Raw genomic sequence first — 25,812 nt, 5'->3', positions numbered from 1 at the left:
GAATAAAAAAACCGATTTATAAAAAGTTTTTATTTATTTATTATTATTTTTTACTTATTAAAGACAAGAAACAGCAAAGGGCGGCCTTATCCGCTAGGCAGCGATCTCTACCAGACAACCCAAAAATCAGAGGAAATTTAATAAAAAAAAGTGTGCCGAGCACACGTGTCAGAAGTGAAACATCTTCGATTCTAAGATACCAAAATCATCGCCTTACTCCAGGATTTTGAAATTCCTTATGATTACTTCTACCATAAGAAATGTAGACTATCTATACGTAACATGGTGTATGTTACCTCTACATTTCTTATAGCCGGGTCCACACAGAACGAAAGCAATTGCTGGCTATAATTGGCATATATGTAATAAATAATATGCAATATGCAGGCTGGATATAGAGTTAAAAAATGCATAGGTATACAAACGACATAATATTATCATCATCGGATACAACCTACATTGTAATTATTATACTTGAGAGTTAGACAGACATAATAATAGCGAAATAAATAGACTTTGTTATTGTGCTGCCAGTTAAGAATAAACGACCTAGACATGACATAAAGAAAAAAATATAATGATATTGTTAGACAATATTAATTTGTAGATAACAGTAATTATGGCATTCGAAACCTATTGCATTTATGTTCATGTATCTGCAATAAATTCAATCTAAAGACATTGTATGTCATTTAACATCTAAGTTTGGACAGTTATATTGAACACTATCCCCTACAACATAAGATGCATTACTCGACTCCATAGATACTGTTTTCCGAATCAGTGGTAAATGTTAAAATATATAATATAATAACGATTCGCAAGTGCTTCTAAAAGAAGTCTAATTGAATAAATAAATGTTTGAGTTTGAGTTTTGAGTTTGAGTTTAATAAAAGGACTACCGACTAGACAGAGTTATTTTGAACCTTATCCCCTACAACATAAGCACATACCCCTTCAGCGGTACAAATACACGAAGTACAGGGCGACGGGAAGGCGGAATCCCCGAGAGGTACAGCTCGGCCCGCGATCAGACAGCCTTGCGCTGAGTTCTCGCGCCATGCTGAGAGATCCAGCTTGGGTAATGATGCGCAGGAGACGCGGGGGTTTCTGAAATATTTGAAGTAGAATAAAACTCAGGCCCCGGAACCACAGACACAATGGAAGAGAGATTTTCTATTGTGTCTGGGACCGATCGGGCCGCTTGGGGCTCAATGGGTTAATTAATTATTGAATAGCTGGATATGGTGATATTATTAAAGACTAGTAGTAGGTACACGATAGTTGAATGAAAATTTTATTGTTTTGAAATATAAATAACTAGCTTACCTCCCGCGGCTTCGCCTGCTTTTTCTAAAACCTAATAAATTATATACTAAAACCTTCCTCTTGAATTACTCTATCTATTATAAAAAACCGCATCAAAATCCGTTGCGTATTTTTTTCTATTGCGTTTTTTTTTCTATTCTTTATAAATTTATATCCGTTGCGTAGTTTTAAATATTTAAGCATACAAAGGGACATAGGGACAGAGAAAGGGACTTTGTTTTATACTATGCAGTGATGAAACCTTTGTGTAACTTTGTTAAGGTTAACGTCCGTACTTAAAAATGCGTATAACAAATTTTTGAGCGTAAATGTTCGGTTGTGTTTTGTGTATACTAAAGTGCGTAAATGTTTTTTGAAATATTGCAGTAAAAACGTTTTCACGTAACCAAGGCTACTACTAACGACTTCTACTTAAAACATGTTTTCATAGTTTCATACACATGGACTTTTTTAATAATAGGTACGTCTACTTAATTATAAATAACTTACAAGAAGTTGCTAGGTAAGTCGAAGGCAGCCCGTTGAATGTCGGACAGAATATCGAAGTTTTCACAAAGGATCTTGGACAGCGTTGTCTTCTTGATCTCAGCCAATTGTTGTTCAGTGAATCGAGCCGCTGGATTGTCGTTTTCGAACCTATAAGAATAGATAACATTTTAAATAGGAAAATTTAATTAACATTTTTCACACTGACTGTAGGAAATCCATATGAAAAATGGAATCCATATGGAATTTTTACACAATCGTCTTTTTCTAAAATATTCTTCATGCGTGTTTTCCCAACTAAAATTTTTCAATTTACTGGTAATCTTTTATCTTTCAAGTAATAATTCTCAAGCTTTCTGAATCGTTCGCACATCTGCGGTCGGAATTTAATAATGACGCAAAATATATTTTTTCAATTTGTGTGTATTTACCCTAAAGGTTCAATATACGGGGAATATTTTCCCATAATTTACCAACAACTTACCAGAATCTATCGCACTTCCTCAACTGCCTGAACTGTATAGCGATAATACAGGCGAAGGTGGGTCCCACGAGCCCGCCCTGTAGTGGCCGCTCACTCATACCACCAGGGAATAGGTCGATGTCGTCCACGGTAGGGTATATGCGTTTGAACCTATGATAAAAACATATTATCAAGAAAATGAAAATCTTGGCGTCATAATAATATTATATTGAGAGGTTTGAAAAGAAATAATAGAAAAAAAAATCGATCATGAGACGAGTATCGAACGTGGCCGCGCCACAGACCATGATCCTTGATCCTAAGTTGTATACGTAGTATATTATTATTAGTCTGTGTCCTAAGCAATCAAATTTCTTCTTGGCTAAGGGAAAATGTGCCGATGGTCATCCTATTGGGATATTAATTAAACCATCTACCCATAAACCAACATGAAACACTTTTCACTTTCATGTAATGAGAAAGCCATCATTCTATTTACCTGGCAATAACTTCATCCGGTATCTCTCTGGACAAATCTTCAAACGTAGTAGCTCTCTTCAAGTTACATAATGCTCTATAGTTGTTATAACTTGGTATTCCATGGTCTCTAGCTCTTTGGATATTCAGAGCAACTAAATCGATACCAGAGAAGGGAATTTTCCTGTCTTCGAATAAGTGATTTGTGACTTCTCCTGTGATGAACTGGTCGAGCGTTTCCATTGGTGTTGAGACTAGACCACGGATCAACTCGTCTACCATTGGTGGATGCTGGGGTAATAAAACAAATAAAAATACGTAAAGGAAAGGTTATTTTATGGTTGGTAGTGGTAACTAAATTTTGGAAGTAAGATGCGATAAACGTACGACTTTGGGTATAATTTGTGAAAATTTGATATTTGCAAATTCTTGATTCATATATTAGGATTAGAATTAAATAAGTATTTTCTTAAGTTAGTATTAAACGTATATTTTCTACTCAGAATTGTCAATTTTTTGTAGAAAAAAACATTGGAAAATAAATGATTAATAAACTTCTGAATATTTCAGATTTTTTTTTTCCTTTTCCGAACAGCGGTTATTTGAATCTCCATAATCGCAGTCAAAAAGTTTTTAATAGTCTCAATTAGCCAATAAACTGACTGTACAACTTTGACAAATAAGAAATGATATGTAAAATTATTAAATAAACTTACGTTCATAAACATATCAGTCCTGAAGAAACCGTCACGTAGTAGAATGGGCGGGTCCACGGGTTGGTAAGTGGGAGATAATCTGGGAAGGTGCGGTCGGAGCAACGAGTGACCGAATCTGAAGGAAGCTGCTGCGAACTCTGTCACTATGGATGGGTTGCAGGTTGGCGAGTATTCCTTGTAGTAGCCTGAAATAATATATGAATTAGAGTTTATTTGCTACAAGTCTGTCGTATTTCGTACAGTTTTTAATCAAAAATTTTAATGGATTTTTGCATTCTTTTGCTTTCTCATTCTGTTATTGCCGAATTTTCATCATCATCATCATCATCGTGTACAAACAATATAAATTTTTCTACAACAAGTGTATATTTTCACTAATTTAAAGATAAACATCATTCAGATGTTACCTAATAAAAATGGATAGTAAAAGATCAATTAAATTACTTCCATATTTAGTTATATTAAAATATGTAAAGAAAAGTATTTAATAGAGATTATTTAGTTATCAATTCACTCACCAGATGGCAACAGTTTCAATCCATACAAGTTCACGGCGTTCCAAGACAGCAATCTCGGCAAGAACTCATTATAAATAATATGTGTGAATTCCGCAGCCAATATCCTACGGGTATGTTCGAACAAGAGATCTGCGTCCCAATGAGGGTTGACTCCTCTGAGACCTTCGACTATACGGTTGTGTTCCCGGAGGAATATTGTATGGAGCGCTGTGAGACCGGGCTGTTCGGATGCTCGACCGTCACCTAGAAATATATAAATATATTAGAAAAAGAGCTCAAGCTTGGAAATTATTCTGTGGAAGATATTAGATAATTGAAATATACAGAAGTATAAAATAACGTCCCAAACGTTCTGTTTGATGTTGATTTGCTTTTCTAATCTACTAGGACGCAATTTTTTATATTATTTTATGTTGTTAAAAAATTTTATTCAATGATACATAACACAATTAGGTCATGGATTGAAACAACTTAGTAATTGCCTAAAAAATGATATATTTTTTGGATAAAAATTTAAAAAAAAGCTCTATATTTTTTTCCATACGCGAATTTTATAAAATATTTTTTTACTGTCCAAATGCCACGTTACAATAACAAATTATTTCATATTTCACAAACTCACCAGCAATGAAACAGAAGCCACTAGCCGCTTTACACTCGGGATGGTTGTCAGTTCTCGGTAATAAGTCCTTGCCATTTAACGGGCTAGCCGTTGCGTTGAGGCGGCCATTGAAACCCCGTAACTTGCGTACAATGCAAGGGTTCTCTCCGTATACCACTGATGCGTCTATAAACGCTGTGTTTTGGTTCACTTGTTCACGGGGTCCTAGAATATTATGACAAAATTATATACACTGGGCAAATAAAAGTGAACGTAATTTGTACGTGGTTTTGGCAATACTCAGCAATTTTTTGACGTGAAACTTATTTAGGCGCGCTGAGAGTAAAATTTCAAGGTCACGTATTGGCAATGTGATGAACATCATGGAGTAAGGTGACGATTTTGGTTTCTTTGAATCTTGCCAAAGAAGTTTCACTTCTGACACATGTGCTTGACACACAAACGTTCTTTTTATTATTGTACAACATTTTAGTAATATCAAGAAATACAATAGAAGTTTGAATATAATTTCTCACTAAATTCTTACCAAGTTGTTGCTGTCCAGGTAAACTCCTCATGAAGGGGAAGCAAAGTCTCTCCCCCGAGGTGATATTAACTTCAGGGTAGTAATGGTCACCCCGTGGCACTGGGAAGGGGTTGCATTCCGGGTGTACTGTACGGGGCGAGTCGCAGGAACGACAGTCTGGGATTGATTCGTGGAAACCTGGAAAATAAGGGTATGGCTTAGGGTGAATTATATGAGGAAATAAAAAAGATAGGGCAGTTATTCTTTAAGCGATTGTTTAGGGTGACTTAAATAAGGAAATAAAAAAGATAGGGCAATTATTTTTTATACAGATTTTTTGGGAAAAAAATTTCTGATTGTTTTATTTGGGGACTTTCCGTCGTTCCCGACGTTCGTTCTATGATACATAGAAATGAAGTTTAAGTTCTGTTGGTCAGTGTCCAATACAGAGACTTAGATTATTTAGCATTTGAATATTTCTAAAGAACTTAAACATTTGATAGAGCTTAGTTAAATTAGCAGAGACTTTGTTCCTGAGGATCTCGCATTATTATTTATAGATAATAATGTGTTCATTAAGGATGCTTTTCCACTAATAATGTGCGAGGATGTGTAGCTTTATTTAATTTGAAGTTTGAAGCGATACTTTTGGTTATTTACAAACTCATTCCCCGCTACGTAAATATCGCATATTATTTGTGGAAAAGCACCCTAAGTTTTGTGACTTTTATTCTTGATTTACAAAGTAAGTTTCTATAAAGTTACCTTTGTGAATGGGAGTCATAGTAAGTTCGTGGTCAAGGAACTGAGCAAACTGCATCACCATGAGCGTGTATCTTGTGTGCAAGTTGGAGATATCAGGATGGATCACAGTTGATACAATACGAGGTGAAGGTAATGGTGTTCCCGTTACAGCGTTGATTCTGGGACGACTGACACCTGGGAAAATAACAAAATTCATTTTAAATAAAGACAATTTTCGATAAAAGTACATTAAATAAATATTTTGATCGCATAGCAATTTTAAACAAATACGTGGAAACTATTTATCAGAAAGAAGGAACAATTTTGTAAAGAACATTTATTTGTTAAAAAATAATTAAAGACATGTTATACTTTGTAGTTTTTAAAGAATTTTGTTACTGAGGTTCATAGTGTATTAAAAAATAATAAACTACTAGCTTTCCGCCCACGGCTTCGCCCGCTTTGTGCTTTAAACTATCCTATCTCTCAAGTTGGATCGAACTGCACATGGTGTGCGAATTTTATAATAATCGGTTTAAAGTTGTTTAGGAGTCCATTAAGGACAAACATTGTGACACGAGATTTATATATATTAGAAAGATGAACATTATCGACTCTACATATATGCCCAAAGTCTGTATTAGAAATCAAATCGTGAAAAAACTTACCATCTTCATACACGGGCGGCAGCAACCTCGCGAATGTAGTCAAACTTTTGCCCAAATTGGGGTTCCGTAAGTTATTACAGTAACCCGTATATGTTCGGAATGGACTATTAGCATCACAGGAGCCAGCATCATCACATTGAGGTTCTATTACAGGTCCCAATTGATCTTGGTTGAGAAGACTACTGACATCTACTGATTGTAGGGAGTCTACGAATTCGTTGGATGACCCGAAACCTATGGAGTCGTCGAAGATTTGACGCTTGCGACGGCGGCTGAAACAGAATTGATTTATGATTGCATTATTTGAAATTGTTTTCTTTATATGTTGTATATTATTTGAAAATAAATAAATTTACTATGCGAGACCATGACTTTTTTGTTATTGAAGTGAAACTTCTTTATCGGGGTTGGAAAAAAATTAAGTGAAACATTTTTTCGTTACGCGTTATCTTTTTCTTATCCCTACCACGCCTGATTCGACGTATTTCTGTAGTTGCATATAGTAAATTATTTTTTGAAAAATAAGGTCATAGAGAAGTTTCTCATAGAGAACTTCTTACGTGTGTACACTAGTACACGCACACATTTTTTTATATTGAGCCTTTAATCAATATGTTATATAATATCGTTATGACGAAATACGTAAAGTTTCAAATAAAATACTATAAGCGAGCAAAATCTATGGCAATATAAAGCTAACATTAACTTTGAGGGTTATTTAATAACTCTACATGTGCACCTTTATAGTTATTCATTACTATCAATTATAAAATAAAACAATATTAACAGGATATAGTGTAATTTGCAAGTACTATATTGTATAATAAAGTGATTTATTAAAACGAGTTTATAACATAATTTACATACGTCATATTCTTAGATATTAATAAACCACTATGCGTATATCTCATATTTAAGTTTAATTAGCTCTTCAAATTCAAATTTCATTTATTTACAAGAATGTAGTTACAAAAAAGGTGTTATTACAATATTAAGGCGCTAATACATTCTACCCACTATTTGGGTGTGCAAATATTTTCTTCCTATAAATTTAAGTATCAGATAAATAAAATAAAAATAAAGATTTATTTATTTTACTCACCCATTAATAGAATTAAGTAGTTCGTTGGTAGCGAACTCAAAGAAGAGCGAAGTATTGGCAAGTTTCAATGCATATTTGTTGGCTTTAGAGAAAGACGCGGCTGTTCCCACAGGCGACTTAGGGTCAGCTCCACCCTCTGAAATAAAATATAATTAATATTTTTAAAACATCACCATCCGTAAAATTGTAGTGACCTTTGTAGAGTTTTAAGATCAGAAGTGACAAACTATGTCTCGTTTTTTTCCTTCATTCATAGAAAATAAAAATATAAGATTAATTTAGAATAGCGAGAATTTTTTTTGTTACCTACTTAGTTTTTGTAACAAATAAGAAAACTCGAAAAGGCTATAAATTATATTGTAAAAGACAGATAAGCCTATGTAAAGTCTGCACTTTATGTATTTAAAAAAAAATCTTTTTTTTTCGCAATATATGTGAACAGGCGCTGGTTTTGGTGAAATAAAAGCCCACACAAAAACTTTTAATGAACTGTATTTGTTATTTATTAATTTTTTATAAGGCCTAGTTACCGTGTGCAACGGCGCACGTCTTATGCGAGACTAACTTCTGATCATTATTTCTCTTTCACTCTCTTATGTTTTATACTATATAATTTTGTGTTTTTTCCTATTCTCAAACTTATATTTCCAGAACAATCCACTCACGCGACTCCCAAAGCATGTACTCCAGCTTCTTCCTATCAGCCATCTCTTGCTTAGCCTTTTCCAGCGCCGCTGACAACATATCCTGTGACAGTCGTTCTGCAGCTCTCGCACCGCTGTCGTCCTTCCACGCGGATAATTCTAGCTGGTTGTGCTGGGAACAGTGCTGGCCTGCGTTTCTGGGTAAAAAAAAGAGAAAAAATGTAAAAAAAAATCGTAAATAATGAAAAAAAAATGAGATGGTTAGAGTAATAACAATAGAACAAAAATATAACTATAATAGTTTTAGGAGAAATGTATTTAAATTGTTGAAAAATGTTTCTGTCTTCATTTCAATTATTAAGAACTTTTTTTATAGTTAGGTTGCACTATAATACGAACACAGAACGCATATTTTTCCAGTAAAAAGTGAAAAAATAAAATAAAATAATAACTGATAAATGCACAATAGAAGCATATAATGCTGCTTCTACAGTGCATCATAATTATAAAAAGCACATAGAAGTCGATATTTTTTTAAACAATATTTTAGAAATAACAACTCACAAGTAAGGATCTTCCTTGACAAATGCCTTAGGTTGTATGCCTTTGAGCAGTTCATCGTTGGCACAGAGTAATCCCGCCAAAGAGACCTTCCTGATAGCTCCTAACTGTTCCGGCGAGAAAGACGACGGTGGAATGTCGTTTTCGTACCAGAATCTGAAAAAAAAAAATAGATTTAAGAACTGCAGTTTGTATGTTTTATATTTATTTCTCCAAAGGATCAATACACTCGAAAAACGGAGAGATATTATTGACATGATGCTGCTTTACGACATAATGCGTAATAGACTGGACTGTCCAAATATTCTCGGTAATATATCACTACAAACACCGTCATTACGAACAAGGCATTGCCAACTATTAAAGGTTCCCCTCGCTTCAACCAAACACCTGCAAAATTCTACACTCTTCCGTCTACCTGATATTTACAATAAGAAATTTTCAAGTGTTGACATATTTCATCTCTCCCGTAACAGTTTTAAAAAAGCAGTAACAGACATCACCAATTCAATATTTTCTTAGTTTACTTTTACACATTCTCACCACACTACACCATTATACACTACACACACAGTACACACATTCACACATCCATACCAAACATTCTATAATGGGTAGGTACGTTTTCCTCTTTTTTGTATATCATGTCCAAAAACATATATGTATAAATTAATTTTTTCCACTTTATCATTGTAATAATTAATGTAAAACTACTGTCACATTAATTGTCTTATTATTGGTATTCCTTTTTATTGGCGTATTGTTTTGTTAAAGTTAAAAAAAATTTTGTAATACAAATAGCTGTAAGGAATCTATGTATGTAAAAAATAAATAAATAAAATAAATAAATAAAAAATTAAAAAAAAACCGCGGTGAAGGTATATTAGCTTCACCTGTACTTTAGTAGATATGTAACCCACTCACTTAAGAATCGATTTTGCCCCACTTGGACACTTTTACACAGATTTAATTTGTACATTTATCGATTTACGACAGTAGTACAATAACTTCATGAGCTTATCTTATTTAAGCGTATTTTTCAACTAAGTTATAATTCTTGTTGCTTTGAATACATAAGCCTAATATGCAAATTTTACAATACATTAATTTATAACATCTCACCTATCACTCTTCTTCAAGTTAGCGAACTGCAGAGCCAGCACGCACGCTAAAGTAGACCCAATGACGGCTCCAGTCGCGGGTTTCTCCATAGCACCACCCACTAATAATTCGACATCTTCAGCATTTCTGAAAGGAAAGGTAGGTTTTTAGTGAGTATAAGTTAAATAAGAAAAATTAATAGTAGAGTAGAGTGAGTTACAAAGAGAAGTAGAGATGGAGATAATTAGAATAAAACACAGTCTGGAAATCTAGTCAAAACTTAAACAATATTGTATTGTAGCTATGTAATATGTAAAACAATTTAAGACGGACAGAAAAATATGAAAAAATGAATTTAATATGTGAACTGTAGTTTTAATTCGTTATTGTCTGTTCAAACTTATGAATGTATAGTATACGAGACAAAGTCTATAAAGAATTATTAAATCCTCACCTATACATATCAGCCATCATTTCCTGCTGCGATCTGCTGAAGCCCAGTTTTTCAAAGTCTCCATACGATTTTACAGTGACCATTGGCTCACACATCCTCAAAGCTCTCAAGTAAGATGGGATTCCATGATCACGGTTTCTATTGAGATCCCATTGGGCGGAGGCTGTGAGACGAGATACGCTGTGAGCGCTGGCCTGGGCTAGGTCTTTTAGAGATATTGTCGTGTTTACCTGTAATTATTTATTTTATTAATAAATAAAATATTATTTAATAAAACAAATCCCCTTTTAAATTTTTAATAAATATAATGTAAGTCTAATATAAACATAGTAAGATACATACAATGATATTAATAAAAATAAACAATAGTTGAAAATATAGTGGCGCGAAAAGACGTAGCTTTTTTTTATAAAACCAGTGTCATGCATAAAATAAAATACAGATTCACTTTAGTTAATAGTCCATTAAGTTTTATATAATAAAAATAGATGGTGCATTTAGAAAATATAATCAAAAAATGTAAAAATCAATTGAGATACCTAGAGGAAAAATCAAATTTTATTAATTATTGTGAGTTGAAATTTTGACCTTTTGTGTGATTACTTTAAAATGTTAAGAATAAAGTAAAATAAGTTTTAATTACCAATTTTTCATTCATCATAGCATCAAAGATTGGTGCAATAGACAATATTTCTGCATAAGTACCAGCGCGGTTGGCGCTCGAATAACCGCGCCAAAATCCTAGAGACGACAGTTTCAATTCAGCCTTAGCCATTCCAACCTGAAAAAAAAAAAACAATTATAGAAAAATATTTAGATGATGACACTATTTTCTTCTTTATATTTTTTTTTTCAATTAAGTATGGAACATACAAACAGAAATTTAATTTATTTCTTAGATTTTTAATACTCAATGTTTTTACAGATGTTGCGTTTTATGAATTTAAAACTTGATATTGCAAAAAGTTCGATAAAATTAGCAAAAAAAACATAGCAAATATTTGGAATCAGACATAGCATTTAGCGAATTACTAAATTTTATAAGGTGTAAAGAAGAATGGCCATAGAAACAATGTAAGTACATATAATTATTGAATGCATCATTTATATCATAATAATATGATATAAGTTCCGACATATTGCATTACAAATAAACATACGTTACGGTCAATTGATCAACTACTGTATTTAATATTTATCTTTATTACCTCGAACTTTGAGCTAATAATTTATGGACATTGATTGCAAGCCATTAATTACACAATAATCTAGCTATTTTGTTTGAATAAATTATTAATTAAAATGAAAGTTGTATTTTCAGTTTGCGAAATAATGATTTAATAATCTTTTGATACCTACATATCAATATTTTTATTGCTCTACATAGCATTATGCAATGCATTTATTGATTTTTTTATAGTGATAGACAATCTAAGATATTGTTTAAAAATTTAAATAGCTAGTCAAATTATAATATTATTCAGATTCGTCAAATTATAAAAATCTTAGAATAGTTACATTTTAATTATCTAAATACATGTTTAGAATAAGAAAAGGTTATGTATCATATTCGATCTAATTCGATCACGTATTCTGGGATAATACAACCTACTGCAATTTTACTTTCACCACACTATAATCCTAAAGATGAAGAACAAGAGATGAATGCCAAAGTATGCTCAACTATCATTACAATAATCTAACCTATAATTTCGTTCCACCCAGTTTGACCCGGGATAAAAAGAATCTCACTCAGCAATAATGCAGCTTTCTTCTCGTAAACGTTTTTATAATCAATTCTAATAGTAATTGTAGGCCTTCTTTTCTACATCCAAACTAAAAGTTTACCTAACCGTACCGTTTTCACTAATCGTTTATATAGCGCTTATAGTACTTATAGAACAGAATATATAATACACTAGCTTACCGCCCGCTGCTTCGCCCGCTTTCTCTAAAACGATTTGAGATTTAAACTATCCTATCTCTCAAGCTGGATCGAACTGCACATGGTGTGCGAATTTTATTATAATCGGTTAAGTGGTTTAGGAGTCCATTGAGGACAAACATTGTGACACGAGATTTATATATATTAAGATAGTACCTTATAGTCACATAGTGGTTCTTACCTCTCCCAATAAAACGGGCAGGAATTCATTATACGTGATGTGTTGTATGACAGCAGCAAGGGCTCGTCTGCTCTCCAAGAACAACGCATTGTCTTCCCAGAAAGGGTTCAATGAATATAGTTCTCCAGCGATACGGTTGTGTTCTGATAGCAGCGCTTTGTATAAAGGTGCGGTTGGTGACCCGTCGTTGCATCTAAAAAAATGAGTATGATGTAGGAATGGAAAACTACGGAAAGCCATGATAATTGATTAGTTTGTGTATATGATAAAGAAGAAAAACATAATAAATAATAGTAGACAGAACAAAATTTCTAGGTTAAATGAGAAAAATAGAAAGAACAAAAAGGCTTGAAATGTAATCTAGAAGAATTGCAAAAGTTAACGTCTTATTACTGCATATGTCTACCCCGAAAAACCTATTATGTCTGCTATGTCTAATTTAGTCAGAAATAATGTTAATACTAAGAAGTAATCAATCGTGTGAGGCAACTTTCACGTAACCGTCGTATTTCGTAATATCTTGTATTTGATTTTTTAATAATATGTATATTGTGTTCGTTTACTTACAAATAAACTATGATATTGAATTTCGTACAATGAAAACTTTAAAACACAAAAAGTTTCATGAAGACAGAATTTCACACAAATAAAAATTAAAGTTACATTATGTAGGTGTAATTAATTCAATTATAGTCATGTGTTTGAAATTAAAATTGTGATCTATGGCACGGATAGTTATCTCCGAGATTGAATGCAATCATTGCAAGGCTCAATAGGCTTTGTTTGCATACAATACATTCGTGTGACGAAATAGAATGGACTAGAATTCCAAGATTATTGAAATTAAAGTCGTATGGTCATTGTATTCATTTGTATGACATCAATCATTATATTTTTTGGTTTTTATGGCATTCAAATGCTTTATAAATATAAATTTATAAAGAATAGAAAAAATTGCAAGCCATTGCCGGGGCATCCGCCCCGGAATGGCGCGAAGGATGCGGGTTCAAGTCCCGCCTCGTGATCGAATTTTTTCTATTCTTTATAAATTTATATTTATAAAGCATTTGAATGCCATAAAAACCAAAAAATATAAATTCAAGAAAAGGTCGTGTTCCATCGTTACAATATTGTATTCACTGAAAAGTGCTTCATATTGGTTGAGATGGTTGTTAAATCATCTCAATAGATGGCGCGCGGTGTGTCCCTTAAGACACATAAAACTGAAAGGATAGAATAAATTCGATTGCTCAGGCGGGTCACGAGTGGCTGAGTTGGTTAGGCATCCGCCCCGGAATGGCGCGAAGGATGCGGGTTCAAGTCCCGCCTCGTGATCGAATTTTTTCTATTCTTTATAAATTTATATTTATAAAGCATTTGAATGCCATAAAAACCAAAAAATATAAATTCAAGAAAAGGTCGTGTTCCATCGTTACAATATTGTATTCACTGAAAAGTGCTTCATATTGGTTGAGATGGTTGTTAAATCATCTCAATAGATGGCGCGCGGTGTGTCCCTTAAGACACATAAAACTGAAAGGATAGAATAAATTCGATTGCTCAGGCGGGTCACGAGTGGCTGAGTTGGTTAGGCATCCGCCCCGGAATGGCGCGAAGGATGCGGGTTCAAGTCCCGCCTCGTGATCGAATTTTTTCTATTCTTTATAAATTTATATTTATAAAGCATTTGAATGCCATAAAAACCAAAAAATATAAATTCAAGAAAAGGTCGTGTTCCATCGTTACAATATTGTATTCACTGAAAAGTGCTTCATATTGGTTGAGATGGTTGTTAAATCATCTCAATAGATGGCGCGCGGTGTGTCCCTTAAGACACATAAAACTGAAAGGATAGAATAAATTCGATTGCTCAGGCGGGTCACGAGTGGCTGAGTTGGTTAGGCATCCGCCCCGGAATGGCGCGAAGGATGCGGGTTCAAGTCCCGCCTCGTGATCGAATTTTTTCTATTCTTTATAAATTTATATCAATCATTATTTTCAAATATCATAGCCTGAAGAATAATACGGTAGAAGTGCTAATATTCACGTACAAAGGCAATAAGCCTAAACTTTGAAATGGCTCTATTGAAGGAAAAGTTAATAAAAAACACTGCTTTTTTAGAGAGCTTTTTAGCTTTTTCTTCAATAATAATTAATAGAACATAACTTTATTCTGGCATTCCAAACAAACTTTAGCTCGAACTTTAAGCTCTGTTTTGACTCGTACATCGCGTACCAAAAACTACATCCGTGATTATAATTGAGATACTATATTTAGGAATAACATCCGTGAGATGGAACAAAACGTGAGAATGTGAAGGCTTACTTTCGACACGAGGCAAGGTCGATTTTGCCCGCGTCGTACAGACGCAGCGAGCGGAGTTCCTTCTCAGAGCTTCCGTATAGGGCGGAGCCGTCGAGCACTGATGTGGCCAGGTTCATCTGCTCTCTGTGCTCTGAAATTTTGTAAGAAATTAGTGTTGTAGATGGTAAGGGATATTTAGAAATTAAAAAAAAGTATGAAAGTTACAATTTTTCTATATATAAGAGCATAAACATCATCATCAGCCCATATACGTTCCCACTACTGGGACACAGGCCTCCTATGAGGGTACAGGCCATAATCCACCACGCTGGCCAAGTGTGTGTTGGCGGATGACACATGTCGTCGAAATTTTAAATTCTTCGACATGTCGGTTTCCTCACGATGTTTTCCTTCACCGTTCGAGTATAAACAAAGAGGTATAATCTGTGAGGTGTTTCAGTGTGGGACAGGGTTATTGTAAATTTGCCACAAAGTTAATTCGTCACCTAAAAAAGTATGTGTAAATTTGCCACACTTTTATTTTTTTAAAGTTAATTCGTCACGATTTAATATCAAGTATTGTAAATTCGTCACATCGATAATTTAAGTACAGATAGCAAAAAAATTAAACAATAAATTAATTTAAAATGTTTATTTCTTAATCAGTTTTAGATTTTGGATTTGGTTGGATGGACTTTGTAAAAACATAAGGAAAAGCATAACAAAGATAAATTTTGCTAAAAACCAAGGAACATCTATTTTGTATATGTTCTAAAAATTCACAGCAGTTATAAAGAGTATTACTTAACATCTACATTATTCTACATAGGTAATGGTAAAAATCACAGTTCTCTCTATAAATATTTTTAAAATGTAATGAAATGAGAGCGGCTCTATAATATTTATCACAATCGTATAAAAATAAGTATAAAATATGTTTCACCTATTTTGTATACAGGGTGTAAGGGACAGCCTCCCGAAAACTTTAACCATGGAATCATTCTGAGCAACTTTCGCAAAGAAAGCATATTGTGGAAATGAAAAAAAAAATTTCAACCTCCCATACAAAATTAGCATCTCACTTGAAAATTTTGTATGGGTAGCCGATTTTTTTTTTCATTTCCGCAATATGGTTTTGGGAAAGTTGCTCAGAAAGATGACCTGAGTCCATGGTAAAAGTTTTCGAAAGACTGTCACTTACACCCTGAATGTTCTAAAAATATACAAAAGTTATAAAAAATATTACTTAACATCTATATTATTCTACATAGGTAATCGTAAAAATCACAGTTCTCTCTATAAATATTTTTAAAATGCAATGAACTAAAAGCGGCTCTACAAAATTTATAACAATCCTAAGGATAAGGATCCTAAAAATAAGGATAAAATATTATTCTTTTATTTTAACAAGTAAAGATATTGCTCTTACTTTACTTAAATCATATCCTATAATATTAGAAAAACACAAAGCAAATAAAAATCAAAACTCAAATAGACTAGCGCGTTTCATGATCATGACACTTAATAAATCACAGTTAAAATCACATTAATTATTTTTATAAGTCAACTTTCGTTTTCCATAAAAATAAAAATTCTAATACATAAAAAATCATTTCAAACTTTTAAAAAGCGCAAATCAATTTGACTCAATAATGAATTTACCTTATGTTATTGATGAATTTACCTTATGTGAATGATGACTGTAATATTAAAATGTAAATCATTATATTGCTGGTTTCATCGCAGGCTGAAAGGTATAATTCACTTGCCTTGCTTGCTGGCGGTACTTTACTACTTGTGGCAAATTTACAATAACCCGAATATACCTGTGACGAACTTACACATACTTTTTAAGGCATGTGACGAATTTACTTTCAATGTATGGAGTTTTAAAAACGTGACGAATTAACTTTGTGGCAAATTTACAATAACCCGTGGGTGGGGGGGTGTGGGGTGGGACGGGTACGGTGGGACATTATGGTTGCAACGCGCTATAGTATCAAGATTAATGCTCATTTGATGCAAACTTATTTAGTTCTTCAAGCATGAACCAACCGGCTTCTAATTTTTTGTATAGAATAAAATTATCGAAAAAAATTATTTGCAAACATTATAAAGCAATAAACGTTTGTTATTAACATAAGAATTATTTAACTCAAGTATGCATACTGCTAGATGTCTAAGTAAATGAATATTAGCACTAACCAAATTTGCACGAGTCCAAATTCCTTGTTGGTGCCGACCGAATGTATGCACAGGCTGGTCCTTCACATTTCTGCAGAAAGAATAATCAATTAAATATCTTCGTTGATCCATTATAAATTCCTTTAATATTAAAAAAATCCACATTCATTAACATTAGTTCCATTTGTCACTACGATGCTAAGATGTTGTAATTTTTTTATAATAAAAAAAAAGATAATTTCTCAAGTGATTCTTGTACAATGAGTCAATTAAAGACTCCGATAAACCAAAAAATATACATCCTGATAACGTAACAATCAAACAATGGATGAAACTTGTCGACTTTCACTTAAGATTAATATACGTGACTTATGCCTAAATAAATCTTATATTGATTTAGAATTTATAAGTGGGATACTTCTATAGTTTATTTTATTAATCATATTCAAAGATTAATGGCTTAGGTATCTTAAGGGGATGCTATTTGCTTAATTAAGAAAAAATGAGGCTGTAGTAACAATGTTGATAAACAAACATCATAAATATAAATCCATCTTCGTTCGAGTAGGAATTATGTAGAATGTAGAGCAATACTTCGTAGATAATAAACTTAATCAATAAGAAGTGCAGTGAGAATGTTAAAATTTTAATTACGAACCGGATAGTGTTAAGCCAATTAATTTTATGTTTGACTAAATATAGACAAAGATTAACTATGTAAATCTGTCTGGTTTAAAAAGTAAAAAACACAGGTAAAAAACTACAACACTAAAGGGCAAAACAATCAATGTCAAAAATCTAGTCTTTGATAGCGAGGAAGTACACGATTCAGTCATACTTAACGCTATGCTTTATTCCATCATTTAATATGATATTCTTTCATTGATCCTTCTCAAAGCTTTGAATTATACATTTGTAATAAAAAAAAAAAAAACTATCTGACTGAGAAAGAGAACCGATAGGTAGATAGGTACGCAAAAAGTAGAGCATTGGACGACACAAAGACGCAATCTTAAATTAAGTTTTATTCACTATCATCTATTATAAATTGTATATTATTATTTATTATATTCCACATAGCCGTGCAGTTCGATGCGTAATATTAAGATAATACCAACAATCAAGCCAACGTCATTGACATTTAGACTACACAATGGGCAGACAGACAATGAATACAGCGTAATTCTATAGTCATTAGGAATAAGTCCCTTTACCTTAACATTAATATATGATACCAGTTTGTAACATAACACGGGGAACTGCATGTTATGTCATAACTTTCACTCGATACACGTTCGAGGTAAGCTTACTTAACATGACCTGCGAACTATCACGAACTTGAGACGTCTTTTGTGACAAACATCTTTAACGATCCGGTGTGTAATTAATTACTGTATAATTGTATGTTAATGCGCATTTACGGTGTATTTTTGTAAGTTTCAATGAATATGAAGAATATTTTATGACCAATAAATTATATTTATAATCAATCCGCAGTCGGTGAGAGTGGTATAATATGTACTTAATGTGGATTTTTGAGCTCCCTCTCCAAAATGTATTTCCACTATTATAATATCTATACAACTACTATATCAGTGATCGGAATGGTTAAGGGGACCACCATGTTTATAGATCTTTGTGTTGGCATAATTATTTTTTATACACGCAGACCGCAGTATTTGTTTTAACCAATAGAAACAAAAAAAAAACATTTTAATAATTTAAACGAGTCTTAGAACGAGATAAACTTAAGATAAGTTAATATATGACACGCCAAATTATTTCCTTGATATCAAGATCATTGAGTCGTAGTTTTGCAAGTTCAAGACAAACCACAGCAGTTAGTGGTTAATTATATCTTGCGGCTAATGAGCTGTGATCCGCGACACGGTTACGAACACTTGCGATGGCAGATAACTCTTGAGAAAACATAGTTCCCATGACTATCTGATGTACTCGACGTTTTTAGTATTAGAGGTATGTAACGCAAGTATAATTATTTTGCGCTAAATCTCTTTACTTTAAACTTATGTGCGGATTTCGTAAATCTCTGCTTTTTTTTGGTGAAATGAAAATAACGTAGCGTCTCTACCGTTCCAATTTGGTATTTTGGTACCTATTAACAATATGTTAGGGCCTGGAATAATATATAAATAACTTTTTGCCCTGTAAGTTAAAAAGGCGTCGATACTATAAGGTGTGCACGTCCTAGGGCATGCACCCGGGTTTACCCGGTTCCGAAAAACCCGGGTAAACCCGGGTTTTTTGATGATCTTGAGAACCGGGTCTGAATAGTATGAAACCCGGTTCTCCCGGTTCCGACCAAAATATTAAAATATAAAATATTATTTATACTTTGCTGCATTATTTTAACAAATTTATTATATCTGGCAACGTCAGACTCACGTGCATCGCGAATTTTCGTGCCACGCATCAAGCGTGGCTCTGATTGGTTGTCTAACCTTAGATGCTATAATTTTCCTAAGGGTATTTTACCAAAAAAAAAAATAAGGCTTCGAAAATGACAAAAATTAGGCTACTGAAATATTTTTATTAGATTTGTCGTGAATTTGAAAAGCTGTTGATTTTACTGTTTCATATAATGATCCAGTCATGTTTTGTTTTTGGTATCAAGCTGAAATTTATATCGAATACTCAAGTCTTCGGTCCCTTGATGCTGTGAAAAAGTCAAACTCACAAGCCAACGCATCAAAAGATACAGCCGTAAATGCTGAAAATTTTCGCAAATTTCGTCATTCCTAACCTAACCTAACCTAACCTAAACCTATAGGGTACTTCTCATGAACACAGAGCTTTTAAATTTGGTAAAAGTATAACGTCTTATAACACAGATAAAGGGAAATTTTAAAGTTACAACATTGTAAAAATAGGTTTGTTCGGAGCCCTCGGAGCGCGAGTCCGACTCGCACTTGGCCGGTTTTTTGCTTTAAAGTGTGCAGTTAATGAATAAGGTTTAAGTTTATATGTGATATTATGATAATAAGACTGATAAATCAAGAGAAGTATGGAAATTTTGTTTCTTTATTAATTTAATAAAATAAGACACGAGCCGCGTAAAATTAGGCCCATCAGGTACTTTTATAGTTACTTTTATTTAATTTCGTATTTTTTTTTCCGAGGTATTATAAAAGAACCGGGTAACCCGGTTCTACCCGGTTCTGAGCTCGATTTGGAACCGGGTTTCAGAAACTTGGAACCGGACTCGGTTCTGCATGCCCTAGCACGTCCAAAATTTATCGCGATATAAGCAACTGAGCTCTACCGCAGCTCTTCTCTACGTAAAATACTAATTATCTGCTGTGTTTATCTTTTTTATTTGCAGACCAAACCAAACAGTGATTTAATCTATTGACTATTCATTGCATTTACAAATAATAGCCTAATCACTTTTTTAGTTATCCTTAAAGCTACGTCCGGTGGCCTTCACACCGCTACTCACGACGTGTGAACCACGGAGGCATTAAGCCGTAATTGATTACGGTAATTTGATAGGAAATCTCAAATGAATGATGAATCTTTACCTACTATTAAAAGTAAATAATATTGTTTCTGTTTTTGTGTAAAAGTAAGACTCATCCTGATAATATTTCATGTTTAAAATATAAATAGGATAGGACAAGTGAATAATACTCAAATCATGTAAAATTACAAAATATAATAGGTAAATAAACTTACTAAATAATTTGATAAATAATTTACAGGTGATATAAAGTCTTTTTATCTGTGAAAATAATTATAGACGATAAAGAACGGAAGAATGCGATATTATGACTTTTGTATATAACCGGTTCTCACGATATTTTTATGTGATAGGAAAAATTCGGCATTATCCTGCAGTATTGCACCCACGCGTTCTAGCTATATATTATACCTATCTATAATTATTATTAATTTAGAATTACTTAAGTTGTATCCTGTTTGATTATTATTATTTGTTTTTTTACATCTCTATTGGTTGATTCTTTATTAGTTATAAATACAATTTGATATGAGTGAAATCCATCTTGGGTTATATCATTGAACATAATTTATTCTTCTAAGATTTTTGGAATTGGAAGTAAAATGTTTTTTGTAGTTGTCATTATATTCGAAATTTAACCACATATTTGGCTGCACTTATAATTATCAAGAATGAATCATTTATAAGTGTATGATGTTGGCTAAATCCGAAACTGTGAGTAAGGATGGAAAAGCTGTCTCAGACCCGATTACAGTATATAATAGTAAAAAGTCATAAAATATTTGAAATACAATATATTTAGTGAAGACCCTTTTTATTTGGAAAGCACGATCGCATTTATTAAACACACAGCTACCCTCTACAATTATGTGAAAATCTATAAAACGTCGGACGAAATCTAGATTCTATACTGTATAATATATTCTCAGAAAGATATCATAGACTTCTAAGAAACTATGTGAGTAATTATGGAAAAGTCAACAACGAAGTTATATAACTTTTATATAAATGCATATTATGTTGTAGCATTTTGTTTAGAAACAGGTTTGAAAGCGATTCGATCTTTTTATATATTGAATGATTTCCTTAATCTTTAAGGCTGTGTATCCACCAGAGATGTGCGAGGATGCGTAGCGAGGAATGTGTTTGTAAAGAACCAGTAGAATCGCTTCAGATGAAGCGCTATGATTCTCGCACATCTCTAGTGGAAAAGCACCCTAATTACGGGCGCGTTAGTCACATGTACAATACACATATTTTATAAAAATTAGCAACTGAAAATGTGACAGGAAAACCAACCTTATTCCCATTGGCAGTAGCGATAAGATCGTCCATGATCAGTTGTCCCCAAGCGGCCAGCATGCTGGTGACATAGTCGTGTTCTTCTGGTTGCGCGAGCTGAGCCACTGCATGTACTGCTAAAGATGCCTCTGGGAGGTGAGGAGGTGATAGAGGCTGGGATACTCCTGTAACAATGAAATAAAAATATTAAATAACATGTAAAGTCATATTTGTACGATTAATCTTGTTTTGAACTTCCGATATTTAGGTCGCAAAACTTAATTAAGTTATCGCTGTAATTTGAAATTCTGATTTTGTTTATTGAAATATTTGAATAATTATAAGACTATAGGTACAAGCTTTACTAGCGCATACCTACTAATAGCTATTACTCTGAAATCAAACGTTTTGTATAAACAAAAAGATGAGAGAAATAGATAGCCTAAGTTACATCAATGTTTTTAACAATTTAATGCGTGTCAAGTTCTTTTAAAATCGGTAATTATGAAAATTAGCTACATAAACTGTTTTTACGCTTTTTTTTCAGGCACGTCAAAAGACATTAAAACGTATACATATTTATACGTTAGTAAAAACGAAGTAAATTAGAACAAATAGCACCTACAAAATCGTTTAGATTTTTTGTAAGTTTTATTATTTATACTGTGTCTCATAAACACTTAATTATTCACCTGTACTTAATTTGCCATGTTTTTTTTTTCATATTATATGTAAAAAAGAATAAAATTTTCTCGATTTTTCCTGCAGCTTAGAATATATTATTATGTGATAGAGTATATTATAATGTTTAAAATATGTGAATGTAACGTGTTTTCTCTCTCAATACAATATTTTACCACAATTATAAATAAGAAACATACCATCAGCATATTTGGGCGGCAGCAGCCTCAGGAACACATCGCCTCTCCTGCCCCAGGGGCGGTGCCTCACATTATTACATTCCCCGCTCGCACTCCGGTACTTGCTCGGCGGGCATGGTGTGTTACTTATATCTTCTTCTTCTGATGTACATTCCTCACTATAAAGGAAACAGTTTTTTTGATATTTGGTAATAAGGTAATGTAGGTGTAGATTATTTGAATACTTAAAATTAATATTTAGTTTTATCGTATCCAAATATTTGTAAGAAATAATTCGAAGGGCCCATTATGGAACACGCAGTTTCGTATCCCGAATCCAGCTTCGTGATATAATTTTTTCTATTATTTAATTTAATTACTTTAAATTAATCGATATCACTATAAGACTGTTGTGTTTTGCTCTATCGTAGAGCCTCTACACTAGATAAATTGGATCTGTTAATAAATACATTAGATCTATTCATAGGTATGCCTTGTTTATATCATGTTAAAAATCAGATTAATTATTACTAAATTTGTGCAGGATTAAACACAGGCTAATTAATGGTTGGCCACTGTATTATACTAGGTATAACACCACCACTTGCTCTTTTGATCCCAAATGTTTACTAATCACCCCGCTATTCACATATATCACATATCACAGAGTCAATTTATATTTTTTGGTTTTTATGGCATTCAAATGCTTTATAAATATAAATTTATAAAGAATAGAAAAAATTCGATCACGAGGCGGGACTTGAACCCGCATCCTTCGCGCCATTCCGGGGCGGATGCCTACCCAACTCAGCCACTCGTGACCCGCCTGAGCAATCGAATTTATTCTATCCTTTCAGTTTTATGTGTCTTAAGGGACACACCGCGCGCCATCTATTGAGATGATTTAACAACCATCTCAACCAATATGAAGCACTTTTCAGTGAATACAATATTGTAACGATGGAACACGACCTTTTCTTGAATTTATATTTTTTGGTTTTTATGGCATTCAAATGCTTTATAAATATAAATTTATAAAGAATAGAAAAAATTCGATCACGAGGCGGGACCTGAACCCGCATCCTTCGCGCCATTCCGGGGCGGATGCCTAACCAACTCAGCCACTCGTGACCCGCCTGAGCAATCGAATTTATTCTATCCTTTCAGTTTTATGTGTGTGAATATTGTATTCACTGAAAAGTGCTTCATATTGGTTGAGATGGTTGTTAAATCATCTCAATAGATGGCGCGCGGTGTGTCCCTTAAGACACATAAAACTGAAAGGATAGAATAAATTCGATTGCTCAGGCGGGTCACGAGTGGCTGAGTTGGTTAGGCATCCGCCCCGGAATGGCGCGAAGGATGCGGGTTCAAGTCCCGCCTCGTGATCGAATTTTTTCTATTCTTTATAAATTTATATCACAGAGTCAATTTTGTATTCACTTTAGATAAATATATCAAGCTCAAACACAACATATATGTCGCAGTCATCTGGTTAAATCTGCTATTTGATTGAATGATTAGCGCGTTCATTTAATTGAAGGACTATAGGACAACTCGTCAAGTTGTATAATGTAAATTGTCAATACGGCGAAATATATTTACTATACAAATCTTTTTATAAAGAAATAGTTAATAAAATCGATACATACGATGCATTCCCGTTCTGTATGAATCTCCTCTCGAGGGCCATCGCCTCACTGACGGCCCTCCGCAGGTCGCTCGGGACTGTCTGAGCATTGCTCTCTTCGATTCTACCGTCCGCTAGTGTTACGAATAGCAGCGCTAATAGCAGGAAGCCCTGGCTTAGCCTGGAACAAACAAATGTGAATAATAAATACACGTTGTACATAATAGTTCATAAATAACATTTCCGAAAAATCGTTTTGATGAAACAGAACATAATATCGAAAAATTTATGTCTCAATAGTTACTAAATTTGAGCACTTAATGCAACCATATATTATTATGAAGGCATACATATTGAGTTACATTTTAATTTTAAATGAATGCAACATTGCAATTTAGACTAACGACCTGTGAAGGAAAAGAACGCGACCGCGCAAACCTCGCTACAGAATTTCCTAGTTCAAAGTCAATGAAGTGGTTTAATGACAGGAAAAAAACTAAGTGAAATATACAATTACACTATATTCGCTGTAATATATACTTAAACATAGTTTTGCACTATTTAACATTGTTTCTATATCGATTGTTTTTTGTTTTGAAAACCATTGTCCAATAAATGGCATTTAATTTTGATTAAGAAAAAACAAAAGTGATTTATAATTGGTCTGTATATTGAAAGAAACGTCCGACATTAAAATAAACGACGAGCAATAAGAAAAGAACGACGTTTTTCAATCATAATTGGTAACGGTGGCGCAAGAGGCTAATAAACTATGGCTACACTTCGCTCTACAAGACTGATCACCTTTAAACCACGTGACTGGTTTACCCAGGAAGTGACAGAAATGCCACAGAAGTTGACGCTTTTACCGGCGGTTATTGATACATCGATTAAGTTAAGGCCGTCGATGGTTTTTTTGTAGAGCCATAGTCATACATTTAAAACTACCTAACATACGAGAACTGCAGACAAAATTTTACTTTCGTATTTCGTAGCAAACTATTTGTAAGAATAATTAAAAAGGTTTGCCCCTTGATCAACAATAATAATTACAATACATACATCATAGTTTATGATTTCGATTATAGAATTGTATTTGAATCTTAAGGAAATAATATATAATGACCTTTTGTGTGAGCTTAAAAAAATACAATAATATCATGCTACCGAATAAAACTATAAAGTTATATAAAGATAATTCTGTCTATAAGGCGCTATAAACCGTTTATAAATAACCACTGAGTATCATTAATCATTGTAAGTCATTGCGGTCAGATTAAAATTACAAGCGTGTTGTACGCTTGGTAATATCGAAAAATTACGACGTTTATGCGGTCTATTTCCCATCATTTCAAGAATCCATCTAAATCTTCACATACATGCATATGTAAAGGTAATAACGTAGATTCTATAAAACGGAAGTATTAGTACTACAGTAACTCAGGAAATGCTCTAAGGTTTCCTCAGGTACGCACACATGACCGCAAATAGCTTTCGTTTTTATCAGTGATCTTTAAGGTACCGGTTGTTATGAGATACATCTAACTTTCTATAC

General features: G+C 33.3%; 1 protein-coding gene across 1 annotated transcript in view; it reads right to left on the bottom strand.

Annotated features, from left to right (window-relative positions):
* LOC123695370 (heme peroxidase 2) overlaps window positions 1-25,812 on the bottom strand; it is a 40,784-nt gene that overhangs the window by 264 nt on the left and 14,708 nt on the right. The window contains exons 2-23 of the mRNA XM_045641196.1: window positions 24,280-24,438; window positions 22,649-22,806; window positions 21,786-21,952; window positions 17,027-17,096; window positions 14,843-14,972; window positions 12,517-12,709; window positions 11,034-11,171; window positions 10,391-10,620; window positions 9,958-10,083; window positions 8,839-8,991; window positions 8,296-8,471; window positions 7,631-7,766; window positions 6,529-6,800; window positions 5,882-6,055; window positions 5,138-5,314; window positions 4,612-4,815; window positions 3,990-4,232; window positions 3,472-3,656; window positions 2,778-3,046; window positions 2,300-2,449; window positions 1,819-1,965; window positions 954-1,110 (exon numbers count right to left, since the gene is read on the bottom strand). Of these exons, the coding sequence (XP_045497152.1) occupies window positions 954-1,110; window positions 1,819-1,965; window positions 2,300-2,449; window positions 2,778-3,046; window positions 3,472-3,656; window positions 3,990-4,232; window positions 4,612-4,815; window positions 5,138-5,314; window positions 5,882-6,055; window positions 6,529-6,800; window positions 7,631-7,766; window positions 8,296-8,471; window positions 8,839-8,991; window positions 9,958-10,083; window positions 10,391-10,620; window positions 11,034-11,171; window positions 12,517-12,709; window positions 14,843-14,972; window positions 17,027-17,096; window positions 21,786-21,952; window positions 22,649-22,806; window positions 24,280-24,438 (3,814 nt within the window). The remainder of the gene's footprint in view (window positions 1-953; window positions 1,111-1,818; window positions 1,966-2,299; window positions 2,450-2,777; window positions 3,047-3,471; window positions 3,657-3,989; window positions 4,233-4,611; window positions 4,816-5,137; window positions 5,315-5,881; window positions 6,056-6,528; window positions 6,801-7,630; window positions 7,767-8,295; window positions 8,472-8,838; window positions 8,992-9,957; window positions 10,084-10,390; window positions 10,621-11,033; window positions 11,172-12,516; window positions 12,710-14,842; window positions 14,973-17,026; window positions 17,097-21,785; window positions 21,953-22,648; window positions 22,807-24,279; window positions 24,439-25,812) is intronic.

This window comes from Colias croceus, chromosome 11, assembly GCF_905220415.1.
Source record: "Colias croceus chromosome 11, ilColCroc2.1".
Taxonomy (NCBI): Eukaryota; Metazoa; Arthropoda; class Insecta; order Lepidoptera; family Pieridae; genus Colias; species Colias croceus.
Note: the sequence above shows the minus strand (reverse complement) of the source record. Positions and strands in the feature narration are given on the sequence as shown.